This window comes from Ochotona princeps, chromosome 14 (assembly GCF_030435755.1).
Source record: "Ochotona princeps isolate mOchPri1 chromosome 14, mOchPri1.hap1, whole genome shotgun sequence".
Taxonomy (NCBI): Eukaryota; Metazoa; Chordata; class Mammalia; order Lagomorpha; family Ochotonidae; genus Ochotona; species Ochotona princeps.
In genome coordinates, this window is record NC_080845.1 from 43,899,185 (window position 1) to 43,922,762 (window position 23,578).

The 23,578-nt window shown below is 40.0% G+C and overlaps 1 protein-coding gene across 1 annotated transcript in view; it reads right to left on the bottom strand.

Annotated features, from left to right (window-relative positions):
* ADAMTSL1 (ADAMTS like 1) overlaps positions 1 to 23,578 on the bottom strand; it is a 410,929-nt gene that overhangs the window by 70,492 nt on the left and 316,859 nt on the right. The window contains exon 21 of the mRNA XM_004581085.3: positions 8,892 to 9,020. Within this exon, the coding sequence (XP_004581142.2) occupies positions 8,892 to 9,020 (129 nt within the window). The remainder of the gene's footprint in view (positions 1 to 8,891; positions 9,021 to 23,578) is intronic.

A 23,578-nucleotide genomic window follows, 5' to 3' on the forward strand; every position in this document is an offset into this window, starting at 1 on the left:
TAAAAAAATGGTAGTTTAAAAAAATTATTTGAGAAGCAGGATGACGGAGAAAGGGACAATAAGGAGAGAGGGAGAGAAGTGGAAGGGGGAGGGAGAAGAGGGGAGAGAAAGACAGGTTTCTTCCCATGGTTCCCGTCCTAAATGTCTGTAACACCTAAAGCTGTGCCAGGGTGATAATAGGGATCCAAGTACTTGAATAATCACCTGCTATCTCCAGTGTCTGCACTGGTGGGATGCTGGATTGGACACAGAGGCAGGACTCCAACTCAGCACTTCTGTAAGGGACACGGGCATCCCAAGAGGTGGCTTAACCCATCATGATACAACATCTACCCCTCTGCAGCCTTTCTGAAGTACTTTCCTATACACTACTGCTTGTCATTGTATCAGATTGCTTCTTTAGAGAAAATCTGAGATGCTCTGTTTTGATTTCTGAACTGCCAACAGTTCTGACCCTGGTCCTTGGTCCTGCCTGTGAGTAAAAAAGGCGTCGTACTGGATGTACACGGAGAATACGGCAGCCCATTTGGAAACGTTGTAGAGGAAGGAGAACAGAGCAAATTGGACAACTACTCTAGCAAATGATGACAGCAAAAATCTGGGCAAATGGAGACTTGATGTCCACTACGGCAGCCAATGGACACTGGGAGGGTTGCCTCACCCTGGGATTGGCAAAATTGACCAGCATTTCAAAACTGTTCAAACCACTTGATCAGAACTGTCAGAACTTGTACCACATCAGGGCCCTGGATAGATACTGGGTGGCGGTTCCTCATTTCTGGGTACTGGGACATTTGGGAGGCTCGATGTGGCTTCTCCCTTTCTCTTTCCCCTTTCTCCAGGGACAAGAAGAAATGGAGAATTAGGAAGCAATGATTTCACCCACTTTTCCCTGATCCTCGATCCTTCCTACCCTGTTCAACCCTGTAATCAGCATCAAATAAATAAAATAAAACTAATTTAAAAAAGGAATTAACATTTCTGTTGTAATTGTAATACCAAGATTGCTGTTAGCAGGGAAGTTTCTAGAACTCCTTTGTCCTGACCTTGCTGAGAAGCCCTGTCGGGTTGTAGATTTTTCTACCCTATTTTTACTGTGTTGCAATGGCATGCTCTATGGACATAAATGTTGGAAAAGTGACAGGAAAACCCAGTGTCCCCCAACACAAAGTCCAAATCTGTGTTCTTGGTGGTCTGTTACTTGGAGAGGCTCCTTACTCTGGACTTCCTGGTATGATTTACATTTTTAAAAGGAAAAGAAAAGAACCTGTGTTTGCTTTGTCCCCTTGTGGCATATCTTTGCAATGCCACAGTGTTCTGCATGTTGCTTGGTGAGTCTAGTCAGAATGGGCTGTAATTTGATATGATTATAAGGATTAGTACCCTTAATTTCCACTAAGCTGCCAGGTAGGGTGATGCTAGAATATTCTTTTGCTTCTTTTTCCTCTTAAATCCCCAACAGGATATTCTTGTTAACTAAATGACTTGTTATATTTGGAAGGCTGCTTGAAACATGGCAGCTTGTCAACATCTGCAGCTGGGGGCCCCAAAGTCTACCTTTACATGATAAGTTCCAGAAACGTCTGAAGTGTGGTGGTAGTGGGAGCGGCTTGGTATAACAAGAAAGAATACAGTAAGTCAAATATCTGTTGGCAATTACTCTATGAACCATGGCGATCTGGAAAGGGAGGTGTTCAGTCTTCAGCATTTGGTAGTATTTATAAAATTTGTTTTCTTCTCGAGTACACACCTAGGCTACATTTCCCAGCATCCTTTGTGGCTGTGATTGGCCACATCACTAGGAAGTCAAATAAAAAGTAGCACCATGTGTGAGTCTTACAAATCTTCCCCACTGTCTTCTACATATCATTTTTTCCCCTTCTTTTGGTTGATATGTTGATAAGATGAAGATTACTCCTAGAGAAACCTTGGGAGGGATGTGTTTAATAGGGTCACCAGTATCCTGTAATACTGATGGATAAGAGAAGGCAGATATTGCCAGCTGACCAGGAAAACTCTGGATTTTATATAAGCAAAACCAATTTCTATTGTGTTGCAGCCATTACACACTTGAGTGGGTCTGATACCAGAACACAGACTGTTTCAGCTAATGTATAACCCATTTGTGACTCCTGAACTATTTCTTTTCTTCTTTTTTCTAAAAGATTGACTGTATCTTTAGTCGAAAGGCAGAATCAAAGAAAGGCACAGAGAGAGGTCTTTTGTCTTAGCTTATTTCCAAAATGGCCATAACCGCTGGAGCTACACAAATCCAAAGCCAGAAACTGGGAATTTCTTCTGGGCTTCCCACATGAGTACAGGGTCATGCTATCCGTTGCTTTGCCAGGCTATAAGCAAGGAGCTGGACCAGCGGCATCACAGCTGGGACACCAACCAGTATCCATATGGGATGCTGTTGCTGTAGTAGAGGCCTAGTCCACTATGCCACAGCACCAATCCCTGAACTATCTCTTTCTACAGCACCAGTTTGGTAAATTTGTTGTCCTTCAACAACTTCATTTATTTTTAGATGAAATACTAACTACATGCAAATCTCTGACAATGTATAAGACCCAACCTCTGACTATTTCTACTTCTCCAACTCATATGCCATTTCCTCCTCTTGTTCTCCATACAACACCAATCATCTTTCACTTCTTCCAATGTAATATATTTCTTTTCCTCAGGCCCTTGGAACCTTTTCTTCCCACACACTGAAATGCCCCTTCTCCTCAGGCTCCTTATCTCTTAGTTTTCAGAAATCTTCTTATGCAGAGAAAAGTCTGGGAGCAGGCCAGTGGACTGGACCCCTTTCTGAGGAAAAGGCCCATCATATTCGCTGTAAAATGTCAGTTCTGGGAATTGGAGGGGGGCGGCTAGTCCTGAGATTTTGTTCCCAGGTGGCAGGCTCAGGCTGTGTGGCCCAAGGGCTTCACCCAGCACCAACTGTGCCCAAGCCGCCTGGGTGTGGGATCTTGAGGCGGAAATGTAAGGACCTATAAGGTTCAGACCAAAACATCAGGCCTAAAGGGATAGTAGAGCTGGGGTAGATAGTATTGACCAATGCTGAACACCACTCACTGCTCCACACTATAGTTAGGGCTGGGGGCCTACCTGGCAGGGCTAGATCACAGCACTCACCAACAAGAGTCAAAACTGGGGATGGGTAATGCTAGGCTGGACCATGGTACTAACCCGGTGCACAAGAGAATTGGGTCTGGGGGCAGATTCTGTGGGGGATATGTGGGCCCACCCCTGTGATCTGCAATTTCAGCTCATTTGCTCGGAACTAGGGGTGGTGACAGGCTGAGCTAGGCATGATCATGGAACCCCTGACACTCATGGGTACTGGGGTTGGGTATAGGCTGGGTTGGTCCAGGCTGCAGCACCTGCAGACACACCTAAGAATACAGTGTGGGGCAGGCTGGGTCACAACATTCACTGCTCATACATATGCAGGTTGGAGGGGTAGCCAATCACCAGTAAGAGCCTAGCATCCATTGGCACACGTGATATCTATGTCTGGGAGTGGGTCTGGTGGGGGAACTACGGAAACTCCTCTGATGGGTCACTGCTCCCGCTCATGAGCAAGTGATTCAGGCCTGGGTGTTGGTTAGACTAGCAGGGTAGTTCCATTTGTCCACATGCATGTGGTTTTGGAAGAGGCAGACCAGGCAGGGCCAGGCCAACCTTAGCTTACTGGCAATGAAGGAGCCAGGCTGGAATGCAGGGAATGCCCAGCGAGGCTATCATTCCTGCTGGTTTGCATGAGTCAGAGGTGGAAATGGACTGGGCAAGGCCAGGCTGCAGCACTCACCAGTGAGAGTTGGGACCGGAAGCAGGTCGAGTCAGGCTAGGTTACAGTATCTGATGGCAAAGGTCAAGACAGTGGATGGGCTATGAAGAGCTGGGACAGAGGAACCTCAGCATGTACAAGATCTGGGACTGGGAACAGGCCTGATTGGGGAAGTAAGCAGATGCCCCGGCTAGGTTGTGGTTCACTGGTGAACATGAGAGCCAGAATGGGGCTGGTGGTCTGGACTGCACATGGCTGCAGTGTCTCTCAGCATGGGTGTGGATTGGGTCTGGGGTATACCAGACTGGGCTGGATTCCAGCATCCACTGGTACTTGTTAGAGCCAGAGTGGATGTCGGACAGGTTGGGCTAGGTTTCTGCTCCCACTGGGCCACATGAGAGCTGCATTAGGGCATGAATTAGGTATGGCTGGGCTGTAACACACAACAGTGAGAACTAGGTTGCATATGGACCAGTTGGGCAAGGCTACTATTCCTGCCAGGACAGAGGTTGACTAAGTCAGCCCGAACCAAGGACCCACTGGTGTGTGCAAGATCTGCCACTAATATCAGACCAATAGAGGAACTTGGGGAACTCCTTTGTCAGGGCACAGTCCCTGCAGATGAGCACAAAAAACAAAGCAAGGAGCAGTCCAGAACAGACCAGGTTATAGTATCTGCCGGCATATGTGGGGGACAGTTCCAACCAGCATGAGCTGGAATAGGGGTAGACCGGCCCGGGCCAGTTACCCACTGACAAATGACAAGAGGAAACAAGCCATGCCAGACTGGGCTGCAGCACCCACCAGCACACATAAGACTGGGACAGAGGGGTGAGCCTGATAGGGGAACAGTGGGGACTTCACTGCTAGGTCACTGCTCATGCTGGCAAGAACTAGAGCTGGAACTGGGAGTAGACCAGGCTGGGCAGGGCTACAACACCTGTTGGCTTACACGTGAACTGGGTTAGTGGGAGAGCCAGGCTGGGCTAACCAATTGTATCCACAGGTACAGACATGAGCCAGAATAAGGGCAGGCAGGTTGGGATTTGCTGTAGCATAAGCTGGCAAGTGTTGGGATTGGGGCAAGTCCAGTCAAGCTAGACTACATAACTACATGTAGAGTGTGATATCGGGGGCAAGGACTGAGTCCAGTGGGGAGGTTGTGGGCTCTTCTGATGGACTACAACTCCTTCTGGTGTGCACAAAAACCTGGACTGGGGGTAGGCCTGGCTATATAGGCAATGGCACTGCTGGCATGAGTGTGGGCTGGAGGGTGGAGTTGGTCGAGTTAGACTTCAATCCCAAATGATGTGCACAAGATCTCTATCGGATGTGGGGCAGACTGGACCTGTTCACTGCACATGCTGGCAGGCATGGGGGGCCAGTCCAGTGAGGGTTATTGGGGTTTGCTGTGACTGGGCTGCAGCTCCCCCTGTGGTCAATGAGGGCTGAGCATGCATTAGGCAGGGCAGGGCTGGGCCGCAGCACCCACTGGTTTGCTGAAAATGGAAGGCAGAACAAATTGATCAACTGCTCCAGGGAAGCTTGACAGCAAATTTCTGGGCCAAGGGAGATTTGGAGGTGGACTATGACAGTCAACTGACCTCAGAAGGATTTCCTCATCCTTGCAACAGTGCTATCAGCAGCATCTCAGAACTATGAAAAACACATGAACAGAACCCTCAGAAAATGCTCTATAATGGGGAGCCCGGGATGGCATCAGGTGGCAGTTCCCCATCCCCTGGGTAATGCGGTGGTTGGGAGGCCAGGTGTGGTTTCCCCTGTTGTGTCCCCTCTCCCCTGTATATGAGAAGAAGAAAAAGAAAATGTGTAAACAGTGGTCTCACCCACTATCCTCTGATCCTTGACCCTTCCCATTCTGATCAACTATGTAAACATCATCACTAATTTAAAACAAAGAAAAAACCTTACATGTCATTTCTGCTTAGGGGTTGGAGAGAATTTGCAAGGCTGCGTTTTGTAAGCTGAAAGAATGCGTGTGCTAAAAGTCATTTAATGAAAGCTGCTGACAACTCAAAGCATAGTCAGTCTTTATTATTCTTAACAGGCTATTATGTCTCCGTGAAAATTATCCTTATGATGGACAAATGTCTATTACTGAGTGAGATGGAGGTGGAATAAAATGTAACGATTAAGGAAATATGCTAAAACTTCAACTGTGGTGGACTTTGGAAAGTAGTACTTTTAATATTTCATTTTCTTTCCCTTTTGGCTCCTTTACTTTTCTGTTTTATTTAATTTCTATAATATGCTAATATTTTATAATAGGAAAACAACTGTATCTGCATATCACATTGCATTATGATTTTATATTTCATAACTTTTCTCCTTAACAGACTATGAACTTCCTAAAAATTGTATCTTCTTCATCTATGTCTTTTTGGACTGGGAGACCACTGATGAAAATGGAACTGGGTATTCAATAAAAGACTACCAAATAAATAACACAATTGAGTATGACATGAAACCCTTCCTCAGGCAGGCCCTTAAGGAATCCCAATTCCCTAACCCTTATCAGAGCCTGCATGCTAATTGCTAAGCCGGCACATTGCAAGCCATTGGAGTTGCTCCTGGGGTTTAGAAAATTAGACCCAGTCCAAAGGCCATTAACCTCCCTGGAATGAAGACCATTAAGAACAGAATGAAAACCCTAAGAGCAGATTATAGCCATGAGGTCAAAGTGGCTCCTTCTGCCATTTAGCATTAGTGCCATTAGACTGAGCTTAAGGACAATCTACTGTCCAGGAAATTTCACCATGTAATCAAAAACAGGCTCTAAAGTAAAAATCAAAGTCAACCAACAACAACAACAAAAAAAAACCCAACCAAACAAAAAACCCAAAAAACACCAAACCAAACCCAAATCACTCTATTTTACCAACTTTGAATACATTTTATTCAACAAAAAGGTATAATGACAGAAACACCAAGACTTATTGGTATTACCAGATTAGTAGAAAAGGAGTTCTTGCAGTAAAAGCTAAAGACAATAATGTCATAGCCACAGACGGACTTGGTGTAGCAACCTGGATCTCACCATGTGGTTACAAGAGACTCTGGATGAAGCCGGAAGACAGAGCTGCAAGCAGCATGGGGAAGTGGGCCAATACTCAAGGCAATGTTTTTGACTTCTTATTGTAAATACTTTCCAGCATGGATTCTGGTTCCCTTCATCTCCTTCAAATGCCTCGACTGCCTTGTTTTCTGCCATTTTGTTTTTATTCCTACCCACACCAAATGTCAGAAAGAGACGTAACACAGTCAGTCTGATCTCCAGTGGTGTATCATCCCTAGGGGTGTATTCACAGAAATCAGGAGTGTTGGAGGCAACTGCTCTGCAGAAGGGCCCTTTAGGCTCCATGAATTCTCTTAGTACATGCAACAAGTGCTGCTTATTCAATCATTTTGCTTTACTGTCTAGGAGTATAGAGCCTGATGAATCTTAGTTCTAGAAGGTTTCATGAATGAGGCCTAATGAATAGGAAGGGAAGCTATGAATACAGCATTGCATTTTAGATAGCTCAGAGGCATCACAGCATTTCAGAGAGGAATGGACCTGATTGCTTTTGGAATCACATGCCCCAACACCTTTCCCTAATTACTCTAAAAATGGATTTTCAGATTATATAAATGAGATCTAAGATGAAAATACCTTTGGGGTGGGGTGCGGGTCACTACCTGTCTACTCTGCAGGTGGGATATAGAGAACCTGGGATTAGCTGTGAACATGACACAGCAGGGTGTATCTATGTCTGATAAGAATAACAGCAGACTGGCTGTCCACTGCCACAAGAGTCATTCGTTTTCTCATTTGAGTGAAACTCTCAGGATGCACAACACAAATGAATGGTCCATAGGCAGAAGAAACAGTAGCTGGTCTTCATTTGCTCAGTGTTGGTATTTTTGTTTAATTGAATGTAAATGAAAATGTCTTTATAAAGAGTAGATGAGGGCACTTTAGAGTGTTCATGGGAAAAACAAATTAAAAGGACTTATTTTGGTGCGAAAATTATGAGATCCACACATAGTATTTTCATAAAATGTATTTTGCACAGGATTCTTCAAGATATCCAATGCTGACAGCTTACATTGTCCGTTTCCTGTGTCCTAACTTCCCTAACTTCCCTGTAACTGCATGGCCTCTGCTGGCCCTTGAATTTGTGAAGCCTACCAGATAGTCTATGTTGCTACGGCAAGTGGCACTGGCTATCTTTTGTAAAGACTTCTATCCATTTTGGACTTGAGTGAGAATTGGTTCTTCCTTTATTTACTTCTGCCTCTTTTCACACTCATCTCCTAATCCTTGCCCATCTACTGCACTGCTCTGAGTTCAGGTACTCAATACTTCACTCTTAAATTAGTACAGTGGTTTCTTAGCCTGTTTATCCCAGTACTCCCCCTTTTCAATCCTTTGCCCTCTTTCCCCACAGGCTTCCTGTTCTGGAAGTGTAACTCCATAGTTAAGCTTACTCTCCAACTGCCTTTGACTGAACTCCTTGGCAAGCATTCAAGGTCTATTATGGTCCTGTCACAACCTACATCATTTCTGCACTTGGTGCTCCGCCCAGACGAAGCTCACAGGGTTCCCTTCAGAGCATCAAATTCTTATTACTGCTGTGATTTTTTTCCTGTTTTTGTTTTGCCTTCAAAGCTATTCTCTGATATTCACATTCTGTCAGTATAGTAGGCCAACATAAAATGACAAAAATTCACCTTGAATGATAAGTAAAACGATGGTTAGGCTGATTTACTTGAAGCAAGCACTTCGTCTTGCTTACATATGTAAGAGCATCACATTTTACTCCACAAATGGATAGTTACGACTTGTCAATTAAAAATAATTTAAAAACCCAACACTCCTTTTATCTCATTTATCTTAGTGAGAATAAATCATCTCATTTTCATAGCACACTTTTCACTTTAAGGGTAACTGAGTTCTGTAGTCCAACTTTTTTACTAGCACAGAATTTATGAGATTAGAACTTATGTCTAATTTATCTGTGTACCCCTCAACCTAAGACTGTGCATCCTCCATTAATACTTGAATGAATAAGTACATGATTGAATTTCTCACCTGCAACTTGGCAGTTAATTGTCACATTCACTCCTGGCACTGTTTTGATGGTGCTTCCTACATCAACTGTGACTGCAGGCTTCTCGGTGTTGACCACAGTCATACGTGATGCCTTCACGAGTGGCTTTCCTGAGGACGAAGAAGAGTGCAAGATGTTACTGGACAGCATCCACAGATGTTGGCCATTCCCCCGACACACTGCCTGAACAACCAGCCATGAGCAGCGCTGACCTTTTTCCACTAAAAAAATGTTTTCACCTAAAGGAATTATAGCTGTTTGATATAAACCACCCTCACAGCCTCTTGCTATTGTCAGAAAAAGAATAAAGGTTGAAGAGTCTGAAGATACAGCATGAGCATGGTATATATGTTGGAATATTTATGCATTTTAGTTAACATTTATGCATTTTAACTAACCAAATTAACAAATGACTATTAATTTTTTGACATAAAATTGTACATCTTTGTGGGAAACCATGTAATATTTTGATGTCTGTGCACTTACACTTTGTATAATATATTTTTAAGATTTAAAAGAAAATTAATTTGTTTTTAGGCAAAAAAGGAAGGCAAAGAATAGAAGTAAGGAAAGAAAGGGAAGGAAGGAAAAGAAGGATGGAGGGAGGGAGGACTTGTGACTTTTGCTAAACATACATATTAGATACAGGGACTGTTAATATTTCTTGAAACTTTTTATGTAGACAAGCATTTCACCTGAGAATAGGGACAAGTTGCATTTACTGCTTTTTAATCTATTTGCTTCTTATTTCCTTTAGATAAAACTTCCAAGCACTCTTAGAGCGGTAAAAGAGTTTTGGGTGATGAGTGACTTTAAATGGAAACCTGGAAATTTTCAATCATAAGACCCAGGGTCTTATATATGTATCTGTTGTTTTATATGGCTTTCTTTGGCCACTCCACAGGAACAGGGAGATGCCACCTTTGTTAATCACCAGTGTCAATACAAGTTCAGGTTCCCTGCCTGGCTTCCTTTCTTGGGATTGAAAGCTGGACAGGGTTGGGAACTCTGGCTTTCCACAAGATCTCCAACACTGCAGAAGCTGTCTCTTTACCACCAGAAGGTGGTATTATTCTTGATTCTCCAGCAGCCTTTCTCCCCTTCACTGGTTAGCAGGAGGATACTGCCGGTGGAAGGGAACTCCAGGATCCTCCTACGGCCTCTACATTACTCTCTGGTGATCCTTTTCTCTGGACCTATGCCCTGGTGGGGTTTGGAGCACCTTGCTTCCGTCTAGCCAAGGGCAAGTGTAAGCTTGTTACTCAACCTTTTCTGGTACAGGTGGATTTTGGCCACAGAATAGTATTTCTAACAGGTTCTTGTACTCCTATCCTGCTGTTTTCATGTTCTTTTTCACGAAGCTTTTAGTTGGAACTTTCTGTTTTTCTCTTTGGTACTAATTGGTATTTCCTGGTAGCTGCACTTTTCAGCTACAAGTTTGGAATTTATTAGTCAAAAAGAAGGAAAATCCAGGCCTGGTGTGATAGCCTAGAGGGTAAAGTCTTCGCCTTACATGCATCAGGATCCCATATGGACCCCGGTTCATGTCTCAGCTGCTCTACTTTCCATCCAACTCCCTGTGTTTTGTGGCCTGGAAAAGCAGTCAAGGATGGTCCAAAGCCTTGGGACCCTGCACTAGTTTGGGAAATCTAGAAGTTTCTCCTGGCCCAGCACACCTTAGCTCCAGCCATTGTGGCCACTTGGGGAATGAACCAGCAGACAGATCTTTCTTCGTCTCTGTAAATCTGACCTTCCAAAAAAAAAAAAAAATTTTTTTCTTAAAGAAAAGCCAACACATTCACAACTGTGTTGTTCTTCAGTTTCCAAAAATTTTAACCAGTCTTCTATTGTTTTCAGCTTCTGTTTTATATACAGTGAGCAAAAGTTTCAGTTCTATTTAGCATGGAAGTTTAACTGTAGCATCTACACCACCTTCCTGGAAGTAGAAATTCAGTGTATGTCATACTGTAATAGGCCTTTATCAGTATTTCTTGTGCATGACACAAAACACAATAAAAAGTTTCATTTATTGAAAACCTTGGGGAAATAAGAGTTCGAATGAGATCATTTTCATATACCTGAACCCCAATCTTTTGTAAGTCAAATGAATTTAATTTTGTTCTATTTTATAGACAAAGATTTTAATGGAATTCATTCATTTCTGCCTTTATTAACTATGAAAATGACTAAGAAGATGACTATTTTTGAGTCATCCATCTTTTTTTCTAATACTTTTTGTTTTCTTCCTTACTTGAGTAGCTTTTATTCTAGTTTTCTGGGGCACACCACTTGATGTTAGATGCTGCCTTTTTTTTTTTCCCCACTTTATCCGTCTTGGGATAGTAGTTATGCTTCTTAAACTGTGTTTGATGGTAGAATGTTCACAAGATTGTCAGGATCTCATATTTGAGTATGTGCATAGGTTTTCAAATTTATTTTGACTGCTTAGGGCCTTCCCCCTTATTTAACTTATATTCCATACACTTGAAGTTGTGTTTTACTTGGTGTGAAGATGAGTGGTTTAGTACTATAATGATTTATGGACATTACAAACACAGAGCAATTACAGGAGGCAGCAGCTGGAATGGTGCCGTTTTAAAACTGGTATATTCACCTTACCTCCTGTACCTTTAAGAAGCTATTCAGTTCCGACTACAGATCTACCTTAAATCTAGCCAGCATCTCAGTTCTCATGAAGTTACCATCATCATCCCTGTTTGGTCCACTGTATAACCTAACTGGTCTCCTTGTTTCTCTTGCTTCAATCTTTTCTTATAAAAACCAGAGTGATCTTTCTTAAACATTAATAAGATCACAGATATTTTCTTCACTAAAACTTTTGGTGCATTTTAGATACAACTGAAATACAATTTCAAGCTCTACATTCCAACAACCATCCCCTGCACTTTAAAGTGCATTGTTTTGCCTGTTCTTGCACACTGCAATACCCTCTTCCCAGCGATCACTGTGTTGACACATTGCCCTTTATCCTTTCCTCCAACAGGGCAGTATCTTCATTCTGTTTCCTGTTCTTAGCATCCCCCATGCACAGAATTCCACTTGGTTAACCTTTTTACAAAACACATTGTGAGGCCTTTGTTAACCTTACAGCTACCCTCTACTCCCCTGCTGGCACTACATATCTCAACGCTAGTTTAACATTCTCATAAGCATGGACGCTCAGAATGTATAGCATAAATTTGTGAGTTCTTTATATGCCCCAGCACTATACATCATCATGTCATCTCCAGAGCAGCAGGGAAGACATTCCCTTCTTTTCCTCCACTGCCTAGTCCTGGGATATACCATGCCCCAAACAAATACCTTTTAAGTGAAAATATGAGTGTATATTGTATGCTGTGCTTATTTTTTATTTTTTAAAAAGAATTTATTTGCCAGGCAAATTTTGAGGGAGAGAGGGAGAAAGGGAGGGTGAGAAAAAGAAAGGTATCTTCCTTCTGCAGGTTTACTCCCCAGTTGGTCACAATACCACCAACTGGTTGAGGCCAAGCCAGGCTTCATCTGGCCCTGGTACGTGGGCACAAAGGTCCAAGCACTGGGGTTATCTTCTGTTGCTTTCCTAGGTATATTAGCAGGAGTGGAATTGGAAGTAGAGCAGCCGAGATTTGAACCAACACCCATAGAAGTTGCTGGCATTGCAGACAGTGACTTAGTTCACTATACTACAACTGGTCTCTGCCTTTTCATTTCTATAACAACCATGAGAGGTAGCAGGTGAAACAGTACTACACTTTATATGGCAAAGAATGTAGGCTCAAAAGGATCCATGGCTTGACCAAGGACACCGAGCTAGCAAGTAATAGTGCTGAACTCAACCACAGATCTTTGACCTTAAGTCCAGTGCTTGGTACAGGGGTGCCAAGTCTTTGTCTGAAGTCTGGCTGCCTTAGAGTCCCCAGAGACTTGTTAAAACATAAGCTATCTTGCTCTTATACAAGAACTGCATCACTGTGTTATAAAAACAACTGTACCAATGGGGAAAACGAGGTTAGGGACCAGAGAGTGTTAGATTCACAGTTACCAAGTTAGACTCACAGCTACCAAGTTATTTTTCCTACAGGAATTTTAATAATAAAGGTGGTTTTTATAGCTGCAAGTGTATAGCTATAAAATTCAAATGCCATGGAATTAAATCCAGGCTTTAATTAATTATATTGCGCTTTTGCTAAAAAGTAATGGCCCTTTCTCCTGTCAGCAGAGGTGTTGATAGCACAAGCTACTACTTTTAGATTCTAACTACCTTCATGTTTCATTAAGAGAAAGCACCAAATTATCCACATATTAATGGGGAAAGAAATTAATACTGAAAACAATGTATCTTACTTAATTGATGCTATGATGCTTGTTAGCAAAATGCTTATGTCTTATTTTTGAGTCCAATTATAAGACTACTGAGTGTGATTTCAGGCGTCCAATAGTGTATGTGGGTAAAAGGTGTCATCTTTATTTTTAACAAGTTTCTAGGTGATTCTGATAAACAGCCAGGTTTAATATTTAATGCATTGTTTCCTTTTAGCTTCTCTTATATTTTTATTTTTCATTTTATTTGTATTTTTGCTTCCTGGCCAGAGACTTCCTTTAAGGCACTGTTTGCTATTCGAAATTTTTAAGTTGCACCTCTTATTTTACTGATCATCTCAGTCTGTTTCAGGTCACCCAAATCATCATCTAGACTGTATAATAGCTTTGGGGGGACTGCCATGTGGTATCAGTGTCTACATGTGTGTAATTATAGTTGCATTAGTAGTAACAGGTCCTATTTCACTTCTAGAGCTTAAGAACAGGCATACAAAGAAGGACTGAAATGATAAATTATATTTGTGCTACAATGATGTTAAAAAAAAAAAGAAGATCATGGCACAATATGCCACGTGGGCTGCCTGTATAGGGAAAAGTAGAACACAGTGCTGAGAGCGCCAAGTCATTAGCACAGAGCCATCTGCAGCATGAGGAGCTCCTTGGCAGCTGGTGCTGTGTATGTTGGGAGCAGCCATTCAGTTTCAGAAAATAGGCTCAACCCATGGAGGAAATGATATTTAATGAATGGAAATTTAGAGGGTTTACAGATCATTCTTGCATTTCATCTGTAAATTTATTTCAGCTATAATTGAATGACAGCTGTACACAGAGGGTAATTATGTCAAGTTCTTTTTACCAGCATAAATTTCACAATGAGGCCATGAAAATAAAGGCAGGTCCCTCTGAAAGACTCAAACTCAGAAACAGAAACATTCTGTTTGGGTCCTTCAGATGGCATTATCTCCCTGAGGCCCTGCATCATGGCTCTCATTGAAATTACAGACACGAGGGAGACAAAGCCTTACACGTCCACATGGCAGCCCCTGAAAAAAGGGTAAAAATGAAGCATGCTAATGCTTGCATGGCAGCAACCAAGGATGCCAAGACCACTGGGAAAGATGGAGATGACTCTGTGATGCTATTAAAGGTGCTCATCAAAGGAGGCCTGACCTGATCCCGTAGGCCAAGTACTTTCAGGAAGAAAGGCGAGGAGTCATCCTTGGAACACATTTCCGTGTGTAGATGGACTCTGTTTCAGTTCTCTTGTTCTCACATGTGACTTTGTAAGATTACAATGGGAAAACATCTGAACAATCTGAAAAATCTGCTTGGAATAGTTTTGGCTTGGTATATAGGTGTTTGAGAGGGAAGCCAAGGGAGATATGTCATTTGCTTTCTGAGTGGAGCTAAGAGCAGTGAGCACTGTAGGTTTTTCCCAAGGTTTAACACTAGGTCCCTGCCAATGGAAACTGAAATGACCCAATGTGTCCATGTTAATAGCCTCAGCAGACACTGAGTAGTTACTAATACAGCCATTTCCTTTTTTGTTTTTTTCCTGGAAATTTATCTAGATCATTCCCAAGCTTCCCATAATTACTTATGTGTCTGTAATCAGGTATAGAACTGAGTTCTAGTACACTGACTACAAACAGAAGTGAAACATGTCACTTCTTGGCACAAGCTAAGAAAATTGCCTTGTTATTCTTATTTTACGTTATGTGTGAACAAGAAATAAACTATCATATTTTAGGCACCATATATTTATACATTTGTTACAGCAAGTAGCAGGTGCTAATTAATCCAGGCTTAAAGAACATTTGTTGACTTATTGACTAAAGGAATGAAATAAGTCCTCTTCTAATTCTTCTGACATTAATGAGTCAAGGTCGGTTTGACAGTGATTTTCTTCTACTCTTAGCCATCAAAACTAAACTGTACTGCAAAGACTTCAGATTCTCCCTATTTACTAGAAGTAGGTTAGGCTAGGAAGTACAAATGTACATTTAGTCCTTAGGAGAAGAGATTTAAAAAAAAATTTCAAAGGCATACACATATATGTATGTTCTATCTGTTGGCTCAATTCCCAAATGCTGGTCAATCTATGGCTGAGCTAGTCGAAGCCAGTAACCTGGAACTAGATCAGGAAGACATGTGAGCAGCTGGGATCCAAGTACTTCAGCTATTACCTAATGCAGGAAGGCAGAATTGGAAGAGCAGTTAGAACCCAAAATGGAGCAGTTGGGTATGGGAGGTGGGCAGTCTAACTTCTGTGCCATATGTGTGCCCTTGTAAGACCTTGGAGGATTGCAAGTGGCAGGTTTATAGATTATCAAGAATTCTAAGAAGGATGTATCAATGGGTTTGAGATAAAAGGCAATTACCAATAGGGAAATAAGTTTGGGATTTTGAAACCAAATCTAGTGATTGGTGGAGCTTTCCTGGAGTATTGTTTAGATACTGAATTGCGTTACATTTATCAAGATTGAGCAGGAAACATGCACAATGAACTAATGATGCCCACATTGAGCATTGGCATAAGAAACAGCACCTTCTATATCAGGTGTCTAGACTCTACTACTTATGAGCTAAGTGACGTTAGGCAATTTATTTCATCTATTCATGTTTTAGTTTTTACTTTCATAGCTTCTGGTAGGAATAACTGATAGCATGTTAGGACAATGTATTAGAACAAATTGGGTGTGAATAAATAAAGTTTTATGCCTTGTCTGTTTATTACACAGTGAAAATATGTATTGAGAATGAGTGCTGTGACTTTGATAAAAACCAGAAAACAGAAAGGTACAGCTTAAAGGAAAAGAAAGGGAAGTATAAAAGGGAGGGGACACATTGCAAGAAAGAACTAAAGCACTTCTGTTTTGAAGAACTCTGTTTTAATTAGAAGAATTAAAGTGATTTTATTCTAAAATGGTATCAATACCTGGACAGATGCATAAAGCTTGAAAGCCAGACTGTGGGCTGTCTCACTGGAGACTTCAAAAAGAAGCAGAGAAGTTATTACACAACTGACTCTGTAGTGACCCAGCTAACTACTGTTCAACAAAAAAGCTGGGAGGTCCAGAGAAGACTCAGATTTCAAGAGGGAAGGTGAAGAAGACAGGCCATCAATGCAAATACTTCAGCAGCAGTAATACTGACAATATAACAATGCTGATACTTAGCATTAGATAACGATGATAAGTATACCTCAATGGTGTTGGAAACGTGAAACCTTCATTTCTAAAACTAAGCAAGTTTTATTTAATCCCAAACATAACCAAAAGGTAGAATCTTATAATGTGGAGTATGTCAAAGAAAACTTCAGAAATGCTGTCCTCAGTTATATTGTTATCATAGACTTTCCCTAAAATGAGAATTCCCATTTAAAGAATGTAAGATTCACAAGTTAAGCAAAGCGTAAGGAATGAAGACTGCTGTAAACTTCTGAAAATCTTTATAAAAAGCAACAGCACCTTCAACATTTGACACTAGTTGTCATGGAGACTACTGATGTGTGCAGTTATTATTCCTTGCTAGTTCAAAACTTTGTAGGGTCCTGTAACCCGGAAATTTCAACAGGAATTGCTTTGTTACAGATAATATTCGTATTTCTTACGTGTGCTTCCAAATGCCTTTAAACTCCTTATTGTCCTGCTGTCTTTCCTGCCAGGTTTTCTGCACTTCCCCATGTTGCTCACTGAGTTGGTAGTGTCCTTTTTTTTTCAGCTACTTTGTGGCTTTTTTAAAATTAATTATTTTGCATTATGTTACAGTTTCATAGGCTCTGGGAATCCCCCCACCCCTCCCTCTCCCCCTCCCCCCTGGTGGATTCCTCCACCTTGATGCAGTATTACAGTTCAAATTCAATCAAGATTCTTTCCTTGCAAACGTATACCAAGCATAGAGTCCAGCTACTTATTGTCCAGATAGGTTGAACAGTTTCTTGGGGAGACCATTTCTGGTCTGAAGTTACAGCTAGTAGAATATCATCCCAGTCAATTAAGAGTCCCAATATAACATCAATAGCAATTTGCAATATTATGGAATTGACATGGTTTTGAGTAACCAGTATGTTAAAAAAAAAAAAAAAAGCAAGTTCTTAACCACAACCTCTGATTAGCTCATTGACATTTCAATTTTAGTTTATATACAGGATCAGCTGCTCTATACCTTAAAATGGCTATAAGGTACCATTCAGCTGTCTCGTGTCTATTTCATTTTAGTATTTAGCCATTTGTTGTGTTGAAGTATAATTTTGCTGATCTTGGCAGATTTTAGGTCCTTTTAATCAACCTTGTCCTGCACACTTGCTCCTCCTCAGTCCTTCAGGAACTTTACCTCTCCTCTGTTATTTTCCAAGACTTCATTGTAAAAGCTGGGATTTCTTACCACTGTGTTGTCTATTCTCCAATAAATGAAAGAAATGAACTCTAAATGTTATGGTTCTAGTTATGAAGAACTGATAGCTGGTAGTTGTGGGTGGGGTTCATTGTACTATGCTTGTATACAAGAGATCACAGAACTTTTGAATCTAAAATAGACTGAAGTGTGCATCTGTTTCAGGCTCCTCTACCCCACTTCCCATCCAGCTCCCTGCTTGTGGCCTGGGGAAGCAGTAGAGGATGGCCCAAAGCATTAGGACCCTTCACTCTCGTGGGACACCTGGAACAAGCTCCTTGCTCCTGACTTCAGATTAGCTCAGGTGCTGCTGCTTTTTATAAAGATTTTCATAAGTTTACAGCAGTCTTCATTCCCTAAGCTTTTAAATTCAAAAGGGGAAAATAGGAGAATCTGTCAGAAAGACACAATATGAAGGACTCAGTCCACTACTGCTGGCTTTGAGGGTGGAGAAATGAGGCTAAGATGCAAGGAATGGGAAGTTTCTTAAAAATGGCATTCACTGGGCCTGGTGTGGCAACCTAGTGGCTAAAGTCCTTGCCTTGAAAGCGCCGGGATCTCATATGGGCACTGGTTCTAGTCCTGGCAGCTTCTTGCATGTAGCCTGGGAAAGCAGTTGGGAACAGCCCAAAGCCTTGGGACCCTGCACCTATGTGGGAGACCCACAGCGGGCTCCTGGCTTTGGATTTGAATAGCTCTGGCCATTGCGGCCACTTGGGGAGTGAATCAGTGGATAGAAGATCTTCCTCTGTTTCTCCTCCTCTCTGTATATCTGACTTTCCAATAAAATAAATCTTTAAAAAAATGGCAGCTATTTATAGCTGAAAAAACAAGCAAGCAAACAAAACAAAAAACAAATTGAGACCTGGGACTTAGGAGTACATACTAGGGTTGCATGGATTTAAACTTCTAGCAACTGAATAAGAAAAAAATTCTCCCTTAGTGTCTTCAAAAAACAAATATAGTACCTCAACCTCTTGATTTTAACCTGGTTAGACCATACCAGATTTTTGATGTACAGACTGTAGGATAACATATCTGATGTAAGCCTCTAAGAATGTGGCAATTTGCTATGGTAACAACAGAAAAATATGCAGATCATACACTTGCTATATCATCAAACCAAACGTAGAAATGAAAAGATGCTCAATGCCATTATGAAAATTGGAATTAAAATCACATTGAAATACCACTTCAGAATCATGAGAATGAATATAATAAAAATTGTAAACAATAACAAGAGTTGCTGAGGATGTGGGAAAACTTGTAGATCTATAAAATGGTGTAGCACAGTCAGCAGTTTTGGTCATTATGGTCATTAAGGTGTAACCAGTGGACTGAAGATCACTTTCTCTACTTCTTCCTCTCTGTGTAACTATGACTTTCAAATAAATAAAATAAATGTTAAAAGTGACAGACCTTTGGAAATAGAAGAAAAAACTGAAAAAGTTAGAAAAATCGAAAATAGTGCCTGAAATTGATGGGAACTATCACATGACCAAACATGAGTATATCAGATATTGCTAAAGACAGTGAAAGATAGATTATAAGACCCAGTCTGAAATAATAGCTGAAAATCTGTCTACTTTGGATAAAAATATGGACATCCAAGTATAAGCAACACATAGAACTACTAACAGATATGACCAGAAATAGCTTTACTAATTTTTATAGTTGAATTTTGAGAAGTAAAATATAAAAGAAAGATCATAAAAAATGTGAATGACAGACATAATAGGTTTTATTCAAAAGCTCTCCTGTTAGACTGAAGTTGATGTATCATCAGAAATTCAACATGCTGGGAGAGAATGGAGGGACACAACTCATGTGCAGAAACAGAAACTATCAACCTAGAACATTGTACTCAGCAAAGCTCTCATTTAGAAATGAAGGTGAAATAAAGACCTTGCAAAACACATGGAAAGAATCCATCTAGTCTTAAAAATTATATTTAAGAATGTACTAAACACAAAAACAGAATCACGAAAGAATGTGAATGAAGAAAATCTAATAAAAGTACAAAGGAAATCCAGAACAATACGAGAAATGGGGAAATGGCAGTATTCAGTCATTATTGATCAATAACAGCATTGAATATAAATGGCCTAAATTCTCTAATCAAAAGATACATACTGGCTGATTGGATTCAAAACTAAGAACCATCTTTTGATACCTACCAGCAACAGATCTCACAAAAAGACATAAACTGTAAGTATAAGGATGGAAAAAGAGTCTGCCTGCTAACAGAAAACAAAAACCTGCAGGAATACCCATCCTAGCATCAAATAGATTTTAGATGAAAAATATTAGACAAAAAAAGGATTATGTCATGATTAAGGAATAATTTGAAAGGAAGATGTGGCTATAGTGAATGTATATGACCCCAACACAAGGGCATCTGGCTATTTAACACAAATGTTAATGCATTTAAGGGTGGGCATAAGCCTCAAGACAATAATAACAGGAGCCTTGAACATCCAACTTTCACCAATGCACAGTTAATTAGACAAAAAAATCAAAAAAGAAACAACAATGCTAACCTATACTACTGATCAAATGGAACTAATTGAAATCTCCAGGACATTTCATCACACATTTGCAGAGTATACATTATTTTCTACCAGTGCACACAACACTCTCTAGAATAGACCATGTGTTAGGCCATAAAACAAGACTTATGTCTCTTTTCTAATGATAATGAAATGAAGCTGGAAATCAACAACACAAGAAACTTGAGAAAATTTGTAAAGACATAAAGATTGAATAAATTCCTGAGTGAACAGTGAGTGAGTCATAGAAGGAATGAAAAGGGAAAATGAAAGTTCCTGTAAGTGAATGAGAATGACAACTCAACCTATCAAAACTTAGGGGAAACAGCAAATGCAGTGTCCAGAGGAAAGTTTTTGTAAATGGTGCCTACATCAAGACATTGGAAATGTATCTAATAAATTATGTAATAATGCATCTCAAGAATATGGAAACACAAGAACAAATCATAGTTGGTAGGAGAAAAGAAATACTAAAAATTACAGGAAAACTGAAAAGATGCATAAGATCAGTAAAATGAAGAACTATTTTTTCAAATAAACAAGGAAAACTGAAACATTATTGGCTTAATTAATCAAAGTAGGGGAAGGAGATCAAATTAAGTGGATCATGAATGAAAAAGGAGAGCTGTTTCAATGGATACAACAGAAATAAAATGTCATCAGCAATATGTCAACCAATTTGAAAATCTAGAAGGAATGGTTAGATTTTTGGACACATATAATATACCTAACTTGAGTCGTGAGAACACAGAAAACATAAATAGACCAGAAACTATGATGGAAATTGAACGGTATTGAAGACAATCCAAACACAGAAAAGCCCAGGGTTCACTGTTGAATCCTACTGATTGAACTTTTTAAGAAATACTCCCAATTTTCCCCAAATTGTTCAAAGCAACTGAGAGGCAAACCTCCAAACTTATTCTAAGAGGCTTGTATAATCTTAATTTCAAAAACAGAAGATACAACATAGAGAACTATAGATTAATATCACTGATGAACATATTTTCAAAAATTCTCACCAAAACACTAGCCAATCAATCCAACTACACATCAGAATCATTCATTTGGACCAAGTGGGATTTATCCCTGTATGCTAAGATGGTTCAACATACACAAATCAATAAATGTGATTCATCACATTACCACTCTGAAGAATAAATACCACAATTATCTCAATAGATCAGAAAAAACATTTGAGAAAATACATCTATTCATGATGAAAGCCTTCAGCAAACTGAGTAAAGAATGTACATTCTTTAACAAAATCAAGAACTATACGACAAACTGATGGACAGCATCATATGAAATGAGGAAAAGTTAGAAGCATTTCCACTAAGATCCAGAACGAAACAAAGATGCCTTGATCATCATTACTATTCAGTAATAGTATCATTAGTATTCAGAGCTCTGGAAATTTTAAAGTCATTAGACAAGAGAAATCAAGGGATGCAAATGGGAAAGGAAAAAAATCAGTATTATTTCTAGTAGCAGGATCCTCTGATCTTATACACAGAGGAACCAAACGACTCCACAAAGAGATATTGGAACTTAGAGTTGGAAATATTGAAGTAGATAAAATAAACACAAAAATCAATAGCACTTGTGTACACAATACCACAATTGAGAAACATCTAAGGTCAATCCCATTCAAAACAGCTGCAGAAATTTTTACATAACTTGGGATAAGTTTAACCAAGATATAAAAGATCTCTACAATGAAAATTGTAAATCATTAAGGAAATAAACATAACACACAGAAAACCCAAAACTCTATGTTCATGGATTAGAAGAATTAGTATCATCAAAATGCACATATTGTCCAAAGCAATGCAGATTCAATGCAATCTCAATCAAAATACCAAAGATTTATCAGATCTAGAAAAAAAAAGCCTTAAAATATGTGTGGAATCACAAGAGGCTCTGAATAGCTAAAGTAATCTCAAACAATAAAGATAAACCCCAACGTATCACAATACCAGCTTCAAAGACATATTACAGGGTGGTTATAATCAAAACAGCCTGGCACTGGGACAAAAATAGACACATGTACAAATGGAACAGATTAAAGATCATGGAAATTAATCCACACATATACAACCAACTCATTTCTGACAAATGTGCTAAATCACTCACTGGAGTAAGGATAGTCTCTTCAACAAATCACTGGGAAAACTGAATCTCTGCATGTGAAAGTAGAAAATAAAAGCTATACCATATAGCCTATACAAAATGCAATTTGCAATGGATTAAAGATCTAAACCTAAACAGCTGAAACTATCGAATCACTATAGGAAAACATAAGGGCATCACTGTAAGACATTGACCTAGGCAAAGAGTTCTTGGATAGGGCCTCAGAGACATAGGCAATAAAGGAAAAAAAATTAAAAAGTATGTTAAATCAAGAAATGCAGCTTCTACACAGTAAACATTCAACAAAGACAGGAGAGAGCATTTGCAAACTATACATCTGATAAAAGAGTAATACTCAGATTACATAAGGAGCTCCAGAAACTCAACAACAAAATGAACCATTTAGTTAAGAAACTGGAATGAATCTGAATAGATATTTTTCAAAGGATGAAATTAAAATGGCCAAAGACACATGAAAACCTTCTCAGGGTCATTAGTCATCAGGGAAATGCAAATAAGGACAACCGCGAGGTTTCACCTTACCTCAGGAGTGTTCCAAAAATTGAAAAGGTAACAAATGCTGGTGAGGATGTTGGGGAAAAATGCCCCAAACCACTGATGCTGGGCATCTGAATTAGTACATCTCTAAGGAAGACAGTACAGAGATTAATCAGAAATCTGAAATAGATCTACCGTATGACCCAGCCATTCTTCTCCTGGGAATTTTTCCATATGAAATAAAATTAGTATATGAAAGACTTATCTGTACTCCATGTTCACAGCAACTCAACTTACAATAGCTAAGATATGGAATCAACCTAGATGTTCATCAACTGATGCCTAGATGAAGACCCTGTGGTACATATACATGATGGACTACTACTCAATTGTAAGAAAGAATGAAATAGTGTCTTTGGCAACCAAATGGATGCAATTAGAGATCATTGTTCTTGGAGAATCAAGTCAGTCCCAAAGAGTTCAACAAGTTAATGTTTATGAGTGAAATTGACATTTTAAGATTTGATCATTATTTACAACCCTTGTCTATACTCCTGAGTAGCAGTGCTTTCTGCTAACTTCTTAAAATCCTTCTTTAGCAGAAGTTTAAGCTTGTAATTATAAAGTATGTCATTGAAAAATTAAAAGAAAAGCAGAAATGAAGGAAGAGAGTGGGTGGGAGTTAGGGAAGAGAGAGGAGAGGGAGCAAAGTAGCACTGTGCTCTTAAAACAGCATTTTATGAAAATATAGGACATTTGCTCCCTTTGCATAA